This window comes from Echiichthys vipera (genome assembly GCF_963691815.1).
Source record: "Echiichthys vipera genome assembly, chromosome: 8".
In the NCBI taxonomy this organism is placed as follows: Eukaryota; Metazoa; Chordata; class Actinopteri; order Perciformes; family Trachinidae; genus Echiichthys; species Echiichthys vipera.
Genome location: NC_139833.1, coordinates 22,800,481 through 22,824,721, shown reverse-complemented (window position 1 = coordinate 22,824,721; position 24,241 = coordinate 22,800,481). Strand labels below are relative to the sequence as shown.

At 38.2% G+C, this 24,241-nt stretch overlaps 1 protein-coding gene across 1 annotated transcript; it reads left to right on the top strand.

Annotated features, from left to right (window-relative positions):
• Positions 1-188: 188 nt before the first annotated feature.
• LOC310950621 (uncharacterized protein) lies at positions 189-23,196 on the top strand (the record flags this gene model as incomplete). The annotated part of the gene is made up of 9 exons (XM_083918525.1): positions 189-475; positions 1,873-1,927; positions 5,618-5,694; positions 6,003-6,137; positions 6,463-6,612; positions 8,138-8,192; positions 8,678-8,861; positions 21,058-21,128; positions 22,381-23,196. The coding sequence occupies 9 exons, from the start codon at positions 189-191 to the stop codon at positions 23,194-23,196; spliced, it is 1,830 nt and encodes a 609-aa protein (XP_083774651.1).
• Positions 23,197-24,241: the final 1,045 nt, after the last annotated feature.

Here is a 24,241-nt window from a genome sequence, read left to right as displayed (position 1 = left end):
CTTTCCAAACGAGATCTGCGTGCCGCGTCCATCCTCACTCAGCCCTGAACACTGACCAGGATGGACCAGCTCAAATATATTTATAATGGCCTATAAGCCTTTGTCTCGCAATTGGGATCAAGCCGTTGTGAGTTTATTATAACAAAGATCTCTCTCGGTCACGCGCCAGTCTGCTTTTACGCGCAACGATGAGTTCGGAGAAGCCAAACTTTCTGTCACAGCCCGTCGTGAAGAACATTTTCATGTACCGAAACGGCGACCCTTACTACGACGCTCGCCGGATTGTGATAAACCAAAAGAGGGTGTCCAACTTTGAGACTTTGCTGAGAGAGGTGACCGGCGGGATACAAGCCCCATTTGGAGCGGTGAGAAACATCTACACACCGAGAGGAGGCCACAAGGTGGAATGCTTGGAGAGCCTGCAGAGCGGGGAGCAGTATGTCGCTGCTGGGAGGGAGAGATTCAAAAGGCTGGAGTAAGACTTGACTTACGTTTGGCATGATAATACCAACTTTCAAATAGTTCTAACAAAATGACAAAGCCTTTATGACTAAATGTGCGTAAATACTTGTTTGTATGTACAACTGTGTGTGACCAGGTTTAACCCACTTACCTGCAGGAAGGCATGCTGGTTAGCTGTAATTACTGTTAATAGTAAGTAATTAAAATCCAGGTTAAAATACACGCCACGCAATAACAGGGTTCCACAGTTAATGTTTGTCAGTCAGCCATTGTAACGTACATATCTTAGCCAAGTGTGAGTGCGCCCTCAGTCACTAAGTCTCAGACCTGTTGACTCAGTCATGGTCTTAAAGTTTATGTGCCCCAGTGCTGAGTCACAGCATAAGGCAGATGAGATCAGCACTGCAGAGAAGTGAGCTCTGGCCTCAAAATAAGTGGACTAATACTGCAGATAATGAGATTTGTGCGGCAAGTTATGCATAGAATGCAGCGGTGAAGCAATGAAGTGGGAAGGTATTCTGAGGCCAGGAAGTTTGTGTACTCTCACTATGCTTCTTGTTTTCAAATAACCAGGGAAATATGCATATACAGTACCTGCTGCGGAACTAATAGTTAAGAATGAATATAAAATGCACTTCTAGGGTCATCATCCTGCCCTTCCTCTCACTGCAACATACCACCATGTTGCCCAGATTAGTGGTGTTGAAAAATTAGCCCCATATCAAGAGAGGATAAAATATGAAAAATAACCAACTAACCATTTACACGCAGTAAAGTTTTGTAGTTATTATTGCTTGGTGCAAAGTGACTTAGTCCATTTACTAAGTACTGTACTTAAGTACAAGTATACCTTACTTGAGTACTTCCATTCTGCTTCATTCATCTACTCCATACAGTTTGAAGGCAAATATTGTATTTTTAACTTTTCAATACAGATTCCTGATACAAAATATAACTTGAAAATGATGTAGGTATAATTATAGGTTAAGACATCCAGCAGTATGTAAAGCAGATTATATACTCTAGTATGATTTTCAATGCAGAACTTTACTTACTGAAGGAGTATTTTTACACTGTGCTATTGCTACTTTTACTTAAGTGAAAGGTCTGAATGCTTTGTCCAGCACTGAGAGCTGCACACTTGTATTTTGTTTTAACTGACTCATTATTTAATGACTTTAAACTGTTTTATGGCAGCACAGCTAGCAGCAAAGAAAGCCCAAGATGATGGATATGTCTGTTTGCATTCCTAATGCATGGGATATTGTAATATTAAATGAATAAAATAATACTTAACTTTATTTAAGTATCTTACAAAATACAATTTATTTCTCATATATTCCTATCAAATACATATTATAATGTATTGCATTTTTATTTAATTATCTTCACTTTATGTTTTGTCCGTAGTTACCTACAGATTGGCTCAAGAAGGAAGAGGATGATGCAGACTCTTCCAATGCAGGTGAGGCAAAAGTGATGTTAAAATAAACATGCCTTATTTAGTTGAGTCTGAAAACCATTCACCACGTCCAGTCAGTCAAAAAAGGTAAGTTCCTGGTTAATGCAGTCACATGGCTTAAGTAAAGTAGTGCAGTAGCTGTAGCAAATATAAGTACTGTATGTTTATGTGTATTCACATTTGCTTTAAGACTTGACCCCAGCTTTATAAAGATACATTCATCCAGGTCAAATATGAAATCACATTTCAGGAACCCAGTTTCCGAGTCTAATTAGTCTAGTCTAATTAGCGAGAATTGAAGTAAGAGAAAAGTAATGAGCCAAAAAGAGGAAAGACACAAAAACAAGCTGCCATGTTTCTGTGGTGTCACGTCATGAAGGTACGGTTACTAATAGCTGTGCCTGGAACTCACAGTTCGTAAAATCTTTGGCATCACAAATTCCAATCTGAAGAGATGGAACCTGTTTACATAATTTACGTCGTCTTGTCAATCACCCAAACAGTCTTGGAGTGTGTTGAATCCCCAAATGTCCTTGACAGAGAAGGTCCTTAGATTCCACTCCACCTCCTGGTCCCTTAGTTTTACCAGTAAGCAGCACTCGTAGCCTCACTTATCTGTCAGTTACTTGTAAACATGCGCACAAACTGCGGACTGAACAACATCTTTTTTTATTCCTAATTTCCCTCTGTGTAGGGTTAGTTAAAGGATAACAGACACATTATTTATTGTATTTCAATATATTAGATTGTGTTTTAGAGATTAATGAAACACTTCAACGGGCTAAGGTTTCATTTACAATATCCTCACTCAGTCCAAATTTTCAACATTTGAAACTGCCACTTAATGCAAGATGCATGAGGATTTGCCCCTGCACTCCCGCCCCCACCCACAGTGTAAAGGTTTTTGAAAGATCATTTAAGCAAGGTGTTATGTTTAGCATTCCTCTCTGTTGTTCTCTGCAAAGAATCACTTTGTTGTTGTCTCAATGGCCATGCATTATTGATTTTTGGATCATAATCATCCCTCCTTTCAATGCATCTTTAATCATCAGCTATGAAGTCACAGCCCAAACAAGAGCAGCTTAAAACCCAGTTCAAGGGTGTATTGTTTCTCTTTTTAAAGTTAACTGCAGGTCCTCTTTCAATTTTTTTTTCTGGGGAAGGCACATATATATTCATCCATGTTTTGAGACATGAACAAAAACGTAAAATAGGTGCAAAGATTTTACATGAAAACAATGACACATTGAAACACCTCCACTATAAGAGTGCATCCCCTGTTTTCTTTGACTTTGACCATTGATTACGTGTGCCCCACCTCTCTCCACTGTAATATGTAAATCATACAAAGTGAATCAGGAACTGCTCTCTGTGTTCTTGACTTTGTCTTATTGCCTGTTATAAGCTCATTCATCGCAGATAACCTCAAGGGCTTGTTGTAGCTGCTGTGATTACTTGGCGAGCATAAAAAGAGCCAATTTCGTTTACAAGGACCCTGCTTCCCCCTCACTTAACCTGCCTGATTGTCTTGATTATGGATGAGAACTCTTTGGATTCTTGGTTTCTTGCTCATTGATTTTGGAGCATTATGAAAGACTAATTATAGGAATGTTACTGCTTGTACCAATCTGTATGTGTCTTATTATGAGCCATGCCATGAAGAAATATTTGCTTATTTTTGCTCATATCTCTATTTTTCTAACATTTCCTTAACTTGTGCTACAAGTCAACTCCTTCTTGATACAAAAGAGGAAGCTCATACAAACCACAAATGACCAAACTGCAGATTAATAAAAATATATATGTTTTATATGGATATGTTTATGTAATATCAGTAGTGCCAGGAGTGTATGGGTGAGTATATCAGGAGATCAAATCCAATTCAATGGTCAATGAGCTGGTACAGATGAGCCAGCGCCTAGCAGCTGACTTAGAACTGATGCGGACCAGGGAAATCTGACTGTTTAATTTAAAGACAGGCCTTCACTCTGCTTAGAGGCACCCTGAAACATAAGTAAGACGCCGTAATAATTGTATGGACACGTAAATGAGTAAATGAGTCTTCACATTTCTGTTGCTGGGGTGCATGTACAGGCCCCCAGAAGACTTTTAATACCTCCTGCTTTATCTATCTATCTATCTATCTCAGAGGATCCAACAGTGCTCACTCTTTGCAACCTCACTCAGCCTCAAAGGATTAGAGAGGGCTCATTCATTTGCTGTCACAGAGATGGGAGACATATTATTTTAGTGTGTACAATAGCCCCTTTTCTTTGCTGTAAGGGGTAAAAGCTTTTGATGTCATACAGTCTTATTTATTTGTACAGTGTATTGAAATCTCTCATGGCAAAAGGAGAAAAAAAGTGGATGGATTTCCAAATGTATTAACATTGTCTACAATTAACACATTATACTACATCAAACTTTCAATTCTTGTCCTAGAGGTCCAATAACTTTAGCCCTGTTGACTGCCCTGACACAAGCAGCTATATTTAGGATTTCAAAAATCATATCACTATAGATATTATTATAGTCATTGCTACTTTTGTGGTTGCTTGCATTTCTGGGTCTGTCTGTCTGTCTGTCTGTCTGTCTCTCTCTCTCTCTCTCTCTCTGTCTCTTTCTCTCTCCCCCCAACTGGTCAAGACAGATGGCCATCCTCCATAGACCTGGGTCTGTTTGACGTTCCTGCCTGTTAAAAAGAAGGTTTTAGTCCCCACTTTGTGCACAACATTGCTGGATTAATACTGTATATAAATATTGTTATAATTATTATAATTCTTCTTCTTCTTCTTCTTCTTCTTCTTCTTCTTCTTCTTCTTCTTATTATTATTATTATTATTATTATTATTATTATTATTATTATTATTATTATTATTATTATTATTATATTAATATTATTAATGATAGTGCGACTCATGGGGGAATTGTTGGGTCTCTGTAAATTATGAATAAGTTATAGAGTGTGGTCTTTACCTACTCTATGTATATGTAAAGAGTCTTAAGATAACTTTTGTCATGATTTGAAACTATAAATGAAATACAATTGAATTGGAAATGTTAGAATCATTATCAGTATTGATCCCAGCATTATCACTGGTCCCTAAAGCAAAAGGTAAAAGTCACAAAAGTTTGCACAGATCTTTTGTTCAGTCTCCACTGTCCTTAAACGCTGATATGCTAACAACCTGTTATAGCACAGCAACAATGATCTCGGTAGTTAGCATGTCTCAGGCAGTACAAATGTGTTATTTGTGCCTATTCTAACATAGTGTATTTGGATATTCCTGTATACTGGGTTCCCTAAACAGTCTTGGATTTGCATAAATTGGCTGGAAAGCTGAGACTGGCTTCAGCGAGCCCGATTGTGTGATGATGTTAGTCTTCATTGTAGCCATTTCCTTGTAGGGAGACCATTTTTGAAAATCAAAAATGTATCCTTACTGTATAAAATGACCTGTTATGACCTCTAAGATAATTTCAGCCTTGTGAATCTTTACAATCTCAAGCCACCTCTGTGTAGACAGTGCCCCACTTGGGTCACCCCAGTCAATTAAAACTGTCTGGAAACACCACTGTCTCCATGGACTTTTAGACCCATTGCCCATACCCTCTGTGCCAGATAATATTTAATGATCTTCCAGCAGCTGTACGTTTGACACGTTTTACTTTTTTCATCTTCCTCTTTTCCAGGCAAAACCACTGCCACCGAATCGAATTGTTGTGTCAGCTCGATTCCTGAAACCCATCAAGGAGCCGTGTACAATATTGTAAGTTCAGTTTCTCCTATTTAACATTAACCATTTTATGCTATTTTGACCATTTTATGCTATTTTGATTTTGCCTGGAGAGTTTTCAGATAGCCTTATAACTATATCTTTGTTTACCTCTTCATTCCACTATGATACATAAGATGTATTTAACTCTAAACGACTGTTTACCCCAAGTGACAGTCATCTTGTGGGATACACTTGAACTTAAAGGGATTTAATTGGCTTAACTGAACTCTAAGGGTTATACTTAACAACGGAGACCAGTCTGTTTCAATATTTTGTTTGTGTGTATTTTCTCTACTTAGTGTGGTAGCAAATGGCGATGTCTTGAACCCTGCCACAAGGCTGCTGATCCACCAGAGAATGCTCGGCCAGTTTGAAAGAATACTAGAGATGATTACAGAGAAGATGGGTTTGAAAGTCCTGGGGGGTGTCCGAAGGTACAGCTCAAAACAATTCTCACACTTTTTTATCCGTCTTAATAAATGATCACATGATGGAACCTTAGGATGGAACCAGATGAGGTGGTTCCTTATCTGGTAAGGATGCCCCTTGGCGCCTCCCTAGGGTGTTGTGAAAGGGAAGTTTGGAGTCCCCTGCTGGAGCTGCTGCCCCCGCGACACAAATCCCGATAAGCGGCTGAAGATGAAAGGATGAGGGCTATGGGAGGATGCAACTGCAACTCAAGTGCATCTTGTTTTGACAAACTGGTACAAACACATGATGAAAACCGTGGGGCTTTTTGAATTTATGTCTGTTTTTTAGTCTCTACACCTATGAAGGCCAGCAGGTGACTGATGGGAATCAGCTGGAAGGCGGTCAGCTGTATGTGGCTGTGGGAAGAGAAAGGTTTAAGAAGCTGCCCTACAGTGATCTTCTCTTCACCAAACCCAGAGGGACAAGGAGGGTCAACGGGTAAGCACTGCACTGTAGAAAATATACTAGAGTAACATGCTGTCAGTCACAACAACAAGTTCGTAATTCCCATGTTGTCGTTTGCCTTCCCAAACATAAAAAGACAAACTTAACTCACTTTCAATACCTGTCTCAGGCTGCTGGTGTGAACTGATGCAGCGTTCACTACAGATGAGCAGGAGTTGGGAGAGCCTGGCATGTCAAGACATTTTGTACATGACTCAAAAAGGCCGTCCACTCCAAGAATGAAAACCATAATAATACATAAAGTGTAGGCTACATACTGAGCTCCATCTCCTCGCCTCCGTTGTGTTGAAAGATGCACAGCATCATGCCTATTTCTGACTACCTATTTCATGTGATCTAATTGAAGGCATTTAGGAAACACAAAATTGCAGAAGAGGGACGAGGGAAGAGGGACATGCAGGGCTTCGAAACATCTGGAACGCTCGTGCTTGGCACCACTGCTTACAAAGCTTTATTGTTCATCAGTGTGGAGGCTTACATTGTTATGGTTATAGTTCTTGGTGTGAACAAACCTTAAGTCTGTCTAGTCCTATATGTGGTATGAAAGTGTAATCCATTACTTTGTAGTTATATGTTTCGCTTGGGTTTAGCAACCTCAAACCTTAAAAAAAACAAAAAACAATATGCAACAGAAACATTGATTTCATTCACAGTTGTTGTTGGATGATTGATTTATTTTCCTGTATAGCACTTAGTGTATAACTTTTTTTTTTTTAATTTTTGTTACCTTTTTTATTTGCACTTAATACAGATAAAACCTTGAAATTTTGCAAAAATACATTTGAAATGTCGCATGGATGCATATTGTGCTCATATCTTCACTCTTTAAACATTGTTTTATTGAGCAAGGTACCTGAAGTTATTCATTTTACATAAACAGCATTGATCAATAAACACTATTAGTATCCATCAATACGTACTGTAGATTCCATAGTTCTTTTTGAAAAGTTGTGGAAATTTCAAAATGGAATACTATGGCTACTAGGGAGGGTTCTTGGAGACCATGTTTGTGTTTCAGTGTGGCAACTAATTACCTCTCCAGGGTTTATAGCTCCAGTCTCCTGAAACCTACATCCCTTACCTCCAGATGTTATTTTAAGGATGGATACATTTCTGCATGTGAATCAAGCGTTGCCTTTCCTGTTGCAATGTTTGAATGTTTTTTTACACCATCGAAAATAAGAAAATCAGAAAAAAGGTATACTATTTTCCATTTCACATGCACATACACAAAGCTACAGTATCTTAAGCACAATAAATTTAACATGCCTTTTTATATTTTAGCAGATATTTGTTCGAGTGGAACATTCCTATATCATACAGCACAGTGTTTAAACCTCCAACTTTTCATTTTCAGATGAACTTTAGCTCTACTGTGGTTATTAACATGGCTAATTGCAGATGTATTTAGCCACAGTAGAAACTATAAAGCAGTGTTGTAAGGAAAACCCTCCATTTCATGTATTTATGTATAAACAATTTTCTGTTTTGTTTACAGAATGAAAGCTTACTCTCTACCGCCTATCTACAGATTCTCCAAACAAAATGGAAATGTAAGAATTACACTTGGGCTTTTTGCATTACTGAAGTTATTTAGTTTTGTTTCATATTGTAAATAAGTTTCAATTCAATGCCTCTGCTCTTTGGACCAAGTTCACCAGCTAGAGGAAAGTATTTCATTTTCTGTGCAATTTTGTTGTTTTTTGTCAATTTAATGAGTGATGATTAGATGGACGAACCTGAAACTGATGAACTGATTAAACACATCGGTCTTCACTCCTGTGGAACATTATTAAAGATTATTGACTGAACTGAAGGTTTGTCGCAGTATTTTTAGCAGAAGACTTGTCAAACTCTTGTGTGCCAGCATCTCAACATATGTACATATACAGGCCATGAACCTTTGATAAACAGAAGCAGATAATTGAGAAGCTACACATTATGTATATATTCCAATATTATATACGGTATAATTTCATTGTTGGTCTTGTTTTCCACAAGTTTCTCATCAACTGAACTAGACATGTATTTCCTCCAGAGTAAGTCTATGGTCCGATGCAGTGATAGTGGAGATGGAGACTCAAAGGCTTCTCCTCCGGGCCACCATGGCAGCAACAAGGATCATTTGTCCTCCATCGTCAGAGAAATCTCTCAGGCCAGACTCATGTCCCTCAGGAAGAGGAGGAGTGGACAAAGCGTGACCCTTGGCATCTCTGACAATGGTAATGTGGAAACACATACAACAGTATGTTTAATATGTGTAAAACTTTCTATGAAGACCACTTCTATGGTGCATTATGAGGGCATTTACAGTGGATTATAATGTATTCATTATGATTCATGACTACAATCATTAACACACAAGCTCTCTGGTGCACCCTAGTTATTAACCTTGGTTAACCTAGGTTAATAACTCATCATAGAAGGTTGTAACAATAGGATACTAGGAGGTTGAGTGATGAGCTTGTAATATATTATGACTACGTATACTCACCTATATGTGACATACAATGTGACCTTACTACAGTTGCTAGTTGAGGTGTGTATAGGTGAGTGTAGGTAGTCTTAATGAAATATAAGGCCTGCCATTCAACCTCTGGTTTATAACTATTCAAGAGCATTCATAAGACTCTTGAACTCATACAGTATTTCCCCATTTGTATATTTTTCAATTGACTTAGAAGAGGCATTTTATGTTAATACATATCAATATATCTATGATATTTAATTATATACATTCACAATGAATAACCGTAATAATAATTCCTTATTGCAGATCTTTGCACACATCCCATATAAGGATATAATAGTTTTGATGTCAAATGTCAAACTATGTATTTGCATTATCCTACACCTTTGTCAGCACCGATGTCTGTTAGTATTAGTCTACACGTGCTATTTAAAGGGGTAGAGTGGTTGTGTTTGTGGATGTGTGTGTTTCTGTTAATAAACCCATGATAAAGTAATACCCACTCGGGTGTTTGCGTGTGCTTGTGCAATCAAGAAGATAAGTGCCTAGCTTAAGGACACTTCTCATAAGAATGTCACATACTACAAGTGCTACCTGGCCTTTCAATGTCTATAAGTCTGAATTGTCATCTCCCATTAAAAATTTCAATAAATGTGAACAGACAGGGCTTATATACAGGGCTATATGATATACAGATACAGTATATGATGTAATGCATGGCCCTGAAATCTTAAGTAACCTGCTGCATTCTTAAATGCCCACATAGTGGCACTGTTGCTCTGCAAAAAAAATATATAGCAAGACATATTGAAACTGGGTAGCATGATGACATTACCTACCATTACAAGAAACACATTACATCATCTTCTTGGTTTATGATCAGTATATTATTATGTCCTGCAGAAAGACTAGTTTTTACTTTTGTGCTCAATGGCAGCTGGCAGTCATCTAAACATTAAGTTGCTTTGTTGCTCTATGACTCTAAACAGATGTTTTCCATGAATGATTTATACATTGTATATATACTGTATATATACTGTGGATATATATATATAAATACTGTGTATATATACGGTATACTGTATATATATGTATATGTATGTCTATTTACTTTTAGAGTAAAATGGATTTTGATTTGCTGAAGACTGCGGCTGACCTTATTATAAGTCCTACTGCGTATGAACCACCATTACGTCATCTGGTGGCACATGATAGATGTTGCCTGTGTGCTCCTTTGGCAGGAGAGTTGACAGCAGAAGCCCAAAGGAGCGTGGAGAATTGCGTCTGTGGTTCAGGGGAGCTGGCATTTTGCATCAAAAGACTGAGATGAGGAATATGTGTGTGTCTGTCTTTTGTCTGTCTTCTGTGTGCATGTGTGCATTTGAAACCTGTAATGTCACCCTCAAAATCCTCCGTGGATCAGATTATGTGGCATGTCATATTACAGGCAGAGAAAACCATGTTGCATTATTGGTTCCCTTGGGTGACATTGACCAAAGATTAAATTAAGAGACAGACAGCTCGGAAGACACGATCAGGCATTAGAAAAGATAATTTGAATGGCTTGGAGAGCATATCACATTCTCATGCACTACTCACTTGTTTGACCTATTAAGTCTTTTTTTTTTCAAAGGCTGTCATGTTTACAAGAAACAATATTTCTTTATTCGTCTGGCTTAGTAGCTCAGTGTAATGTGTATAATGTAGACTCTGTATGGTTAGAGTCTGTCACTGTGTCTCTGTCCATGGTGCTGAAAATACTTTTTGTGAGATACAGCAGGTTGAGGTTTCCAAAATGTGTCTTTACCCTTTTTTTCTCCTTTTTCTCTCCAAAAGTAAATGAGTGCTAAAATGTTATTTGTGCATCTGGCTTCTTAAAAAAAAAGCAAGTGCTGGCATCATAGCTGCCCATTGGCTTACCAAAAACAAATTATTTGTGTACCCATTAGCTGCTATGTTTAGTGTTGTTGTCATGTTTGTCCGATTTATCTTCACAATAAGCCCACAGTCTTCATTCCACCTTTGTTTAGTGATTCACAGCAGCACAGAGGTGTTTTGGGTGATATCATCCCTTTGAGAAATTCTGCCCTGGCTGGGTAGGAGGTAAACACATCCCAATATGGTGCCAAAAGGAACACAGCCAAAAAGTTGGCTGACTGGCAGAGACTGTGGAAAGAACACAGCATGAAACCCACACTTCAGATCTCTGGTGTGCTGGAACATTGGAATGAAAACAAAAGATTATTAGGAAGGTGTCATGTCATTATCAATGTATTTGTGAGATAGGGAGGGGGAGGAAAAGATAGAGAGATGCACAGACTGAAAGGCTTTGAAATAAGCAAATAATAGGATAGAGAGAAGAAAAAAGACAAATAAGATTGAGTGACCCCGTAACTTGAGATTCTCCCTCTGTTCTGTGTTGATTCTGTTGTGGCAGGGAGTCAGTTTTTCTGTGTGTCTATGTGTATGTGTCTGTACGCCGGTCTCCATTATTCACTGTCTATCGGCTGCTTGGAGCCAGACTGAGGATAACTCCAGCAGTTTCTGTCTTGTGTGTTGTAAGGCTCCTGACTTTTCTGCTTCATTAGAGTGAACACAGTGGTGAGTGACAGCAAAGACAAGGGGGAGGCAGTGTGACAACTCATGCAGCAAAGGTCACAGAATGAACTTACTATAACAAAGACATTTGTCTTAAAAGACTTAACCAACAAGACGCATTGCCTGTCGTACGCTTCACCCAACATAGTTATACTTTATGGAAACCCTTTAACACGTAATTATTGGTCTAATTGGGCCAGTGTTCATAGACACATTCATGTTCAGGTTGTATATGACCAATCAGCAGTTGTTGCTAACCTCAAAATAGAAATAGGATGTTTCCCAGTGTTCTTTTTCTTAAAGGGCCTTTGTGACTAGTTCAGTTAATGGATCCCTTGAGAAGAGAGGAGAGAAAAAGAAGCAAAGAAGAAGCAGCAGGAATCTGAAAAGAGAGAAGAAGAACATATATTAGAAATAGGAATTGATGTGTTTTGGCAGGTAATGGGATAGAGGATGTAAAGAGAAGGGAATACAAAAGAGAAGGTTAAAGAAGAGGGAATAAAAGGTTGATATGATGAAAGGAGGAGTAGAGATGAAAAAAGAGCCCAGGTGGAGTCAAATAGTGAGTATGATGAATAGCCTGAGATGGTGAAGCATGACCATTGAGTAGAGAAAAAAGCCAGAGAATATTGAAGGGTAGAAGGATGGGTGGGGTTTGGATAATTTCCTTTCATTTGGATAATCTCTCCATTTAGAGTCATCAAAGCACAATTTTACTTGCCTCTGCCCCTTGCTGGGGCCAAATTGCTGCTCTGAAAATCAACAAAAGAGCCTTTCACTTCATGAAGGACGGACAGACATTAAGGAATGGACAAGTGATAGAAAGGGAAAGCACAACAGAAGGGGAAGGATGGGGTTATATACTGAATATCTTAACTCTTACATGTATTTGCCTCTTTGCGTGCAAAGTAAGGGGGCTTTTTGATTTGCAAGATTATGTGTGCGTGTCCTTGTCAGGTGTATACTTAACAAGGTTGAATATCTCTTTAGATAATGGTGAGAATTCAACCAAGAACTCTACAGCACTGATTTATGACATACAGGTATTTTAAACCAGACCGTGTGATTAGGTTATGAGACCCGAATTGTGTCCTTCGGGGAACTATTGAAGATCCTGCCCAGGCTCTGGACTGGTTTTTCTGTCACCATTGCAACCTGGAACCCTCCCAGGTTAAAGTGGAAGTGGTTGGCCACTCTCCTTAGGACCAGAGACCTGGAATTTACTGATTTAAAACTCATCCTTTTTTATGGGTCCATGGGTGTTGTTTAGGTCTAACCATTGTGCTGCAAGGTCTCCTCTGCCTTCCCTAACCTCCTGGATCAGCTGGGGTATCACACCTGTGTGCTGTAGGCTTTCAGGTACTCCTGGGACTCCTCCCTTCTGTACTGAGATGTCTATGTATGTATTTCTTAAGAGGAGCTCAGTGAGATGTTGGGACACAATTTTGAAAAATACCTTTCCTTTGATGCTGAGCAGTCAGATGATGTGAAACTGCATCTGAATCCTTTTTAATATTATTGATGTGATCAATTTAAATTGATTCCTGAGGCTAGTTGAGGCACAACACAACCGATGTAATCAACATATAAAATTATGTCTTAGCTTGTTTTTTAGTAAGGTTTGCTGAGCTGCACACACTGGAGTGATTACGGGGTATTGTTAAAAATGATACTAATTACAATCACCTGCTGTAAATGGCTTGTGTGGCATGCAAGCTACACAGTAGTAACAGTTTACAATCCTGTTAATCAGAAGTTTCCCCATATGCAGTTATTAAACTGTAGAAAGCTTAATGAACTCTATTAGCTGATTCTTCATATGGACATTCACTCTAGTGCATGCGTCTGAATACATTTGACAGGAGTTTAAAGGCAACAATTCACGCAATCTAACAAAATAAGTAGGTTTCACATTCTTGGGGTTCATGCATGTTAACATTATATCTATGTTTAACTGAACAAATAAATGCAATTACTCAGTCTACCTTACCATCAAAGGCTTACACATTTACAAAGGCTGTTTTCTTAAACATTCAATACCCATACAATATTTAAACACACAAACAGCAATTAAAGCATTGAGAAAGCACCACTGCATTATTCTACATCGAGGTTTAAAATTGAGTTTGCACTTAGCATGATAATTCCACCTTGACAGCATGAGTTAGCACAAGCAATACAAAAATGAGAATGAGATTCCATGCAATCTCAGCAGCCTGAAACTCAGCAATGTGAAAATCACAAAAAGCAGTTCCAGTTCACAGTAGATTTTAAAACATTTCCTTTGGTCTTCCACAAAACAGTTTTGTATCTCAATTGATAAGTCTCAGTATCCTAGTAAAGGTCATCTTGCCTTTTGTTTCACATCTCTAAGTGATGATGGTGTGTTCCAAATAACCCAGGTAACTGCCCGGGCTTGCATTGAAACCTCAGGGACATCCACTGTACACAAAACTGTATGTTCTGAGTAGCCTGTGGCCTCCTTTTCATGTACAAGGCTGTATCTTTTAATGTAGACGGAGCCAATTCAATTAATGTCACATGATGGGTCCCCATTATGACCCTTCCTATTATGTTCCTTCTGAGTTGAAGTCCAGGAAGTTTTAAGATGAAGTATTTCTCAGAAAAACTAATTTTCACAGCTCAAAATGGAAACATTCTTGGTATTATTTGCAAGTTGAATGTGGAAGGAATGAAGATTGCTGCATATGTGAGAGTGTCTGTGTGTTTATGCGTGCCTTTGCACATGCACAAGTCATCCAGGCCAGATCAACCTTCTGCCTCTGGTGTCATAAAATGTGATGCTGCCTTGGGGAATTAGCCCTGTTAGCATATGTATCTGTAATGCCTGTCAGAGTGAAATAGGGTTCAAAACAGCATTGGGAGGCAGGAGACATGTACACAAAGAGGCTGTGAGTCTGAAATCGTGTGCTTGTGTCAAAAAAAGAGGCTCAGCAGTGAAGGATGAGAGATGGCAACATTTAAAGGAAGTTTCTTTCCTTGCAAAGTTCTTAGAAAGTGTGGTATCTGAGCACCGCGTTAAAAGTATTTATGTGTGTGTTATGTGCATGACATTTTTTATGTGCACACCCCCACATGTCACATTTCAGAGAACATGGCCATCCTTTTCAATCCCCTCCTTCATTCTCCCTCTCCTTTCATCTTTCCCTTTTCACTACAGCAGAAAAAAGGTTCTTCGTGACCCTTTGATGCAGGATTACTCGATTAAAGTGCAGGGTAGCTGTACTAATCTTCCACATTAATCTGTTAACAAGTGGTTTAGCTGTGACATACAACAGTGCCAGCTGTGACATGTAAAGTATAGGTTAGGGTAACGTGTGACACTTTACGTGACACAAATTTTCTTAATGTCTGTCACTTCTAATCTTGCCTGCTTTGCACATTTTAGCATTTTTTTTCTTTTTGAGGTTTAGCTAGTAGACGCACATCTGGAGTAGCTGTGATAGGAACATCAGTAGCTACAGGGTTTCTATCAGCCTGAGACACTGAAACAGCTTTGGCATTCAACCTAAATGGCAAGTGTAAATATGTGACATTTGTGGAGATCTGAAGTTTATATCATGTGTTGGAGATGGCTTTAACAAGTTGCGTGTTCCCAGAGGAAAGTGCTTTGTGTTCATCACTGTCACTTATGATGCAGTCACATGCACACTTTCAAATGTACATTTATCAATTTTATTCCAAATAATGCAGTGCAGGATGCAGAGAGAAGATGAACGTATATTGCAAAAAAATAGAAAGAACTCACATCAGCACAATGTAGATTTTAGGTAATAAATGAGAAAAGTAATTATTTCTAGTTTAAAGCAGGCTCTGCTTTTGTTGATAGAAATGTTATTATAATTTAAGTTGTCAGTTTCCATTTGAGTTACCAGCCTTACATTATTTGTGCTATATTTGTGTTATAAGCCTTAAAAGATGCTTATTAATATTAGTATGTGTTAATAATAGCATCATAAATGTGTTTATTATTCGTTTTTAAGCAGTATTCCATAAGAGGGTGCACTTTATTTTGATTGGGTTTATGACAGATATGCAGCCAGGACCAAGGTGCTTTCCTTGTTGAGGCATTGTTCTTGGTTTGGATCGGGTAGCTGTAAAATCCATAGTTAACTGTAAATAAGTACACGATAAGGGATATATTGACCATATTTGCTTTCACTTTAGATAAGGCCGCTGCAAAAAGCCTTGTTAGCTGTTAATAAATGCATAATAATACAAGTGCCTATACATTTATTATAGTCTAACAAAAAAGATGTTTGTGATGCTATCATTAACACCCATGTATTAATTGTTTTATTAACATATATACAGTATAGCATCTCATATGGCTCTGTTTTACATTTTAACACATGTATATTACAAGGACCTTAATATAAAATGTTACGTTATTGGGGCATATTACAGGAACCATTCAGAATAAACCTTTTCCTATAATGAAGACACTGGATGGTAAGGTTTCAGGCAACTGTGAGAAAAGTGAGAGAGGACTCCATGAATTATTAAAATGTTTGACTGAAGCCATGACCTTTATAAATACTCTGCCTGTCTGACTGCAACAGTGTTAAGCAGAGCTTTCCTCTGATTTAATGTCAAAGCTATCTAAGCACAGGAGCTGCACACTTCTGGATAAGAGACATTTTCTACACAACTGAATACGTTCACTCTACAGACAATGTTCACTGTTTATTTATTCAGATGCATCTGGGAAAAAAAAGATTGTAAAGTATGTTATTCACCAGAAATAGTTTACATTACTACTACCACCATGAAGCTTGTGTTTCTGTTTTAGTACATTCAGGATGTTTCAAAAGGAAAAAAAAAAATATATAAAATGCTTTACTCTTAAGCACAGTATCCACCAGGCTCAGAATCAGAATCAGAAATACTTTAATAATTATAATTATTTATGCTACGAAACTCCAGGTATAAGAACAACAAATATTATACAGACGAAAACGTATATTAGAAAAAAACTTCTAAGAAATATATACAAGATGAAAAATACCACTCTTTCACTGAGTAAAATATCCAGTCGTCAGATTTTACACTGAACAGCTGGATGGTTTTTCTGTGTGTCACATCTCTATAAACCTAATACTCATTTCTCATGGTGGCCAGCCATACAGTCATTAAATGTTTTAACAGGACCTTGGCCAGTGACTGGAGCACACTTGCTGAGTGGCAACATTTCATAATTACCATTTGGAGTTACTACCCATGTTGTTTTACACCCCGCCATAACTCAGCCATGTGCTGAGTGGGTTGAATCAGCCGGGCGTAAATAAGCAATATACTGTACTGTATGGTGATATACAGGGAGTGTTGTGTGGAGTGATTTAGGCCCATTAAGTAGTATGTCAAATGTTTATTTAACACTACAGAGCTAATCTGCTAAATGTAGAATTGGCTTGTGGTGGCCATGTCAACGATTTGTCCATGCTTTGCTTTACAAACATGAATACACATAAAACAGTTTGTATTTATTTAGAACTACAACCTCTGCCATTCAGGGATTGTTTTTTCACAAGTTGCTTTGAAAGAAAAAATATTTTGCTCTTCAACAATAAAGCAAAAAATACAACAAAAAACAGCAGTACTAATGACCATAGCCTCCAAAGCATTCCAATAACATGTCTTCTCAGAATGCATTAGGCAGATGCCAGTTTGTCTACTGTGGATATTAGTTGGTTAATGCGAGTTTGCACCAAGAAAGAAATACAAAATATTTATTGTTTAGTGTTTAGTTTGTCACATTTTCAATACTGTCTCTGAGCTGAAAGCTAATATAATTTTTGAGAACTGTCTCCAGACTAAGAAAAGCTTTATTCTGTTCAAATGGTTTTCCCAGAAGAGTCACAGCACTGAGGACATATTCTCATCCCAGAAAAATTACATAACAGCTTCCAGAGAAACTGGAAGAAATGATTTTCTCAACATTAAAAATTTAAGGTTTCTCAAGCAAAGTGACTTTGCAGCTGCATCATTCTTAACCTTTGCAGTGCATCAAGTTTATTCATGCCCTGGTCTGCTACAGATTTCCTGTAGAGTCAAGAACCTGATTATACTATATAGATTTTACACCAAAGTTCTTCCTAAAGGAGTTGAAAAACTTTTAAACATAATATTAGACCTTGTAAGTCTCTGTCAGACATGGTTGCCCACAACACTCAGCAGGTCGTTCATGAAAAGATGAAGTGTTGAAATATACGATATGCTATGAACACATAAATCTCCTAGGAGGGTGAGAGCAAAGAGTGCCACCAAACATATAGGACTGACAGCAGGTAAGGGAACTGGAAAAGACATGCACATCTTAAAGCAATACAAAAGGACGTGCACAGCACCGTGTGTAGCTGAATTAACTCTTTTGTTCTGTCCAACAAAATAAAAGCTTTATACACACGTTGGCTCATTACCCAACTCAAGTCATTGCTACAACTTCTGTAAGGTAGATAAGTTTGGCAACAAGCCCTCATATCCTGCAGAATAAATTAAATGATGCGCCTGTTTGCTTACACTGTGCTGCAACTTGAATTTAAAGAAAATGTTCTGTTGTTGAAAATGTTCTTGTTCAGGGTTCAACTGTGCACAGGGAGCCACAGGAGGTTGTATAAGCTGTGATACATATTGTTGTTTTATTAATTGAGTTGATGAATATACTCCATACACATTTCATGAAATGGTATTTACATCATGTTACCTGGTGAAAACTGCACACCGGATTCACCCTGTGTGTTAGGTTAGAAATGGATGAGCACATCAAATGATGAAACACAGATCAAAGTGACGCTGCACAATGTAACTGTATTTAGCTGAGGTGGAGAATTGGAGATCATAAGTCCTGTTCTTTTGTTTTACAAACCAGTTCCCTAAAACTGAATTCCTGCAGCAGTAAGGCGAAATACTGTGCGCCTGTGTGTGTGTGTGTGCGTGTGCGTAAAGAGAGAGCTGGAGTTTGCTTGTCAAGAAGTAGGAGGTTATTTTAGTCTACTTCTTGCTATCACTTCATCTTCACTTGTGCTTTATTACATTTCTCTGGAACAACAGTCATTTATAACTTTGCCTTTCATAAGAATGGCAGTGAGAGCCATTTATATGAGTGATTATGCACACTTATCCTATCCACTGTATCCTTGTTTTACCTCACACTGATAGATGAGATGCAGCGTTACTTCCCAACTGTGGGTCTCTCTGAGTTTGTGTGCCAATAGATAAGGGAAAGACTGTGTGTGTGTGTGTGTGTGTGTGTGTGTTTGTTTGTCTGCCATTGAAAGCAAAAATGAGACAGACAGTCACAGTAACAATTAAATACACTTGAACATACACTGTCAAGCCATTTGCAACACCAAAGCCCAAATTTACTGGAATTCATGAAAGAGTAAGACGGGGAGATTCTCAATTTCATGAGCCCGTGCCTCGTCCTCATATCACGTGAACATGTTTAGACTCGTAGCAGCTCATCCACTGCTTACTGCTTACACTCGGCCCTTACTCTTAATGAATGCAAGCGATTTCCATAAAATATTCTTAAAGAGGTCTGTTATTATTACCATAACGTTTCATCTCCCACCATAGCAAAACTTCAATCAGTTTTTCCATTTGAAATGCATTAAATGTCTCTATAAACTCTTCTAATCTCTACCCGACTCATTTTTCTCCTTTAACTTGCATGTGTAGAAAGGGAAACTAATATTAACGACATTAATTACACTGTTCTGTTCTTTTTGTACCCACCACTCTTTTGCAGCTTATTTCTGATTGGAAATTTCAGTCTCATACAGTGTTTCAAAACAAGTGTGTAATTATGTTGTTTATCAGAGCGTATAGTTGTATTCCTCTTATGATGTTTAGGGTTAATTACTCCAAGGCCTTTGATGCACATGCTCACGTGATAAGTGAAAAAAAGAAAGATATTTTGCATATTCATTTTGCACTCCAACAAATCTGCCTTGCTGAGCTGATTGCTTCAATATAAATGAGTGTATTGAGCTGTATGCAGTTATTTAGACAGTAAATGATGACAGGTGACTCCTCTGGGGGACTAGGCAATATATGTTGTTGTAATCTTGCAGATGAATATTATAGCAGACATTTATTTTTTCTTGTTGCCCATCTTTTACCCTCCGGTACTTTTTTCAGTCTATCTTAGGCATTGTGTCTTGGGTATATTGACTGCAGCTTGCAACAACGTTGATATAGGAAATTGAAAAAAGATCCTGCAGATTAAAACAGTGATTTCTCAGAATTAAAAAGAAAATGTGGCGTCCATTTTACCCTTTGAGTAAATTTTACTTTACTTGTACCTACTCTTATACTTGAAGGCAGCATTAGGGACAAACATCAGGACTAAAGGATATCTTCAATGTTTGGTTAAGGAAGAACAACATACCTTAATACCTGTGGGGATTACAAGGGTGATTACTGCAGTGGAGATAATGATAATGATGAAAATGATTTCATGTCCTGTACTCTTTACTCCTCAAAAAATTGTGAAAGGCTTTCTGTCTCTCTCTCTCTACCACACTTCCATTGTCTGGGGAAGTTGTTTACTTGCCTGAAATAGTCTTGTTTTTTTCTTCTTTACCACCAGGTGTCAGTCTTGTGCTGTGCTCATTCGTTAAAGACTGAAAATACAGCTGAGGTATAAATATGTATAATTTCAACAAGTCAATTACTGGAGGATAAATAAAAGCTCTCTTATTTATAGGAGATGTTTTATGGATTTCTGATATTATGTAATGGGTTCTGACTGAGCTTACAGATCTTGAAAAGAAGTCAGAAATATTCTAATATTCATAATATTAAATCTGTAAAATTACATTTGAGAATGAAAAACAAATTGATGGTATGATGATTTTACATAACAAGAGTGGCATTAAAGGAATCTGAATCAAACAACACATTGCCTATGTGGTATTGTATTATTTTAAAGTTGTAAACAGTGCTGTAATATGCAGAACTTAATATTAAAACAGAATATTATTCATGTCTTTCATGCAATTGATATCATTTTATTACCTTTGTGTCTCTTGTGTTTTGTCTGATTTGGCGTAGAGACATTTGTGCCTGTGTGAGACAGAATAAATGTCAATTTATTTACAACAGGATGACACCATAACTCATGTTGTATTGCTCCTAACAATCCCATTCAGAACACAACATTACACATTAGGCTGAAACACATAGGTATACCAATGTCATGAGATCAAAATGAAAACAATGTATTTACTTCAATTAAAACATCCCCCTTGTCTGTGAAAGCAGCCCACATTTCTCTGACATTCACTTATGTGCCTGCTCATTTTAAATCTAATTCTGTTTTCCAGATGACCTGGAATCAAAGGCTGATGATGGAATCACTGAGGATAAGACCACCGAAGACCAACCAGCTGATGAGGTATAAACATACAGCACTGCACATAATTGACTATTACTGGAGCAATCAATGATGTCTACTGTTTGATGTGACCTCTCATCATGGCACAAAGTAGGTACTTTTCCTGGCATAATGTTGTGGGTTCATTAAATTCTTTGTCACATGTTATTCTTTGAGGAGAATGATGTCTTTAATAAGTTGCAATAGTTGCATATAACTTTATATTAATGAGCCAAACTTTATTTCTCTTTTAAGCTTCTGCTTTCAGATAAATAATTATTGTTTTATTGTATTATGTTAACAATTCACTGTGTTGATATCCAGAAAACAATTGTTATTAGCGACACCAGTGGCCATCGGCAGTCACCATGCTTTAGCACGGGCTCAGTAGGCACGAGTAGCAGCCAAAACAGTGAGACTGAACCTGATTGACCACTGGCATCATGTTGATAGAATGCTGTAAAGGGAATTACCATCATATTTACAATAAAGCTAGCTTGCTGTTTGCAAAACCCTCCATCAGCCAACACCACAAAGCAAATGTTGGCAGATTCATGCCATTCATGACAGCCAGCTGGCTTACCTTAAGCATAGGTAAGGTTAATGTTAGCAAGCAAGCTAAGGTTGCCAGCTAGCTTTACATCAACCAGGTGTTGCTTGCATTGTAATGTTAGCTGTGAGCAAGCCAGCATGATCAGTCCCAAGTATTAGCCATATACTTAAAAAAAAAAAGGATGTAGCCTCTACGTCAAGGTCCATTCTCAACTTGATCCAATCGTACTCACCTATGGGAGTCACCATCGTGTCAGACGTTGACTCTGCCTCATTTCCTCTTACAAAAAAAGGGCATTGATGTGACATTGATGGGAGGGAGATATGTCCATCTGACTGACGTTTACCTCCGAGGCGAAGTGAGGGCCAGCCGCTAGCGGTCACTCAAGAGGCCACGCCCCTAATTATTCATAACCTTTAACCGCCGATAAAATAAAAATGAGCCTGGTACAAAAGTTCATCCCCCTCAGTCATGGAGATATGAGTATATTTGTGTTTTGTTGTGCATTTATATTGCTATAAATTGATTTTGAAAAAAAGAATACATAATTAGCTCTACTTGATTTGTAAGTGCTCATGACTCAATAGTGCTGCCACTCTCTTTCAGGAAAGTGTGGGTCAAAGGGTGAATCATTGTTAACAATCCAATTAGGGCCTATACTGTATGCCTATTAAAATATTTAGAGCTCTGATTTTTTTCTGTGGTATTATTGCGTTACAGAAACCGACAGATGTTGATGCAAAAGCTGCGGAGGAGAATTCTGAAAATGCAGGAGAGAAAGAGGAGGCTGCGGATGGTGAAAAGGCAGGAGAGCAGGATGAGGCTACGGCTGAAAGGACCATAGAAGACACCTTCGCTAGCAACGAAGAAACACAGGAAAAAGAGGGGACAAGTGCCGAAAAAGAGGGAGGGAAAGAGATGGAGGAAAATGACAAGCAAAATGAGGAAAAAGAGGGAGAAGCTACAGCAGAATCTGAAGTGAAGGAGGTCACGGATGAGAGTACAGATGAGGTTGAGAGTGAGGAGCAGAGGCCCAGCAGTAGCAACAGTGATAAGACCCTGGACAGTAAAGAGAAAGAGGATAGAAACCATACATCTTCTGAGGGTGAACAAGAGAAGGAAGAAAAAGATATAGAAGAAGAGACGCAAGATAAAGACAGTGGAAAGGGCGAGAAAAACAGTGAGGACCAAGTTAATGATGTAGACACGGGGGAGGAACAGAAAGAGACAGAAAACGGCAATGACCCGCGGAAGACTCAGTCAGATAACGAGACAAAAGAGAATGATAACGACAGAAGTAGCAGTAGCAGCAGTATCCAGGAAGATGTGAGTAAAACAAAAGAGGGAGCTACCAAAGAGTCAGGAGAAGAAGACAGAAAGGCGAACGGAGAGGTCAGTGGAGAAGATGGTGAGGTGAAAAGTGGACCAGAGATGGACAGTGACGAGAAATCAGACAAAAATCCTGTGGCAAATGGAGAGAAAGGGGCGGATCATAACAAAGACAATCAAGATAAAAGCAAGGAAGAGAAGAATTAGTAAAGAAAGAGAAAGTTATGGGATGAGCAGTGCTGAAGATAGTAAGCGTTATTTTACAATGTGATCAATGAAGGTGGCAGAGCAACTTCACAGAAAGCAAACGCAAAAAAATGTTTTACTAGACCATCATCTAGAATCTGCACAGAAAAGTAAGGAATGGTTGACTGCTCAATGATTTCAGGTACAAAACACCATCAACATTTCAGGTATGTATTCAAAAGATATTTAGCAAACCATTATTTATGTATCTATCACATTTGAAACGGACAAATAAAAGTTCTAGTCTTATTTCACATAATGATGTTACCTCTTGGGCCGCTTTATTGCTTTAGTATACACTGTGATCACTGTAGTGAGTGATGCTGGAGAGTTGAAATACTGTATTCAAGTCATACATTAATTGCTTAAAGCTAAAGTGCGTGACTTCTACCGCCCCCTAGAGGATTTCTGCGTTATTACGTTACGGCCATTGCCTCAATATGACGTATGGCCCATTGTAAACCCCCTCGCCACCGCTACCCCTCTACCAGCGTACGCGATTCAACAACATTTTCATGCTTTTCTTAAGAACAGTCGATGCAAAAAATAAAAAATGTATGTATGTATGGCCAGTCTACCGCAGGGCAGATAGAGACAAACAGAGACAGAGAACCATTCACACCTACGGGCAATTTAGAGTCATCAATGAACCCGCCTCACGCCCGATGTCAGCTGGGATCGGCTCCAGCCCCCCGCGACCCCGACAGGGACAAGCGGTTGAAGATGAATGAATTAATGTATGTATGGCTTTTTTTGTGCCTAAGAAACACAGAGTAGTATGTTTAGTTACTTATAAACAAGAGTTTTTAGTTGTTGCTGATATGTGGGCAGAATTTACTTTTCTCCTGTAACTGGTCGTTGATGAAAAACAAAATGTTCGACAATCCATTATTATAATTATAATTATTATTATAATTATTTTTTCATTATTATTATGTTTATTATTAGACACTAAGAATGTCATTTAGTCCCTCCCAGTAAGAAAAGTGTGCTGTGTTGCTTCTAG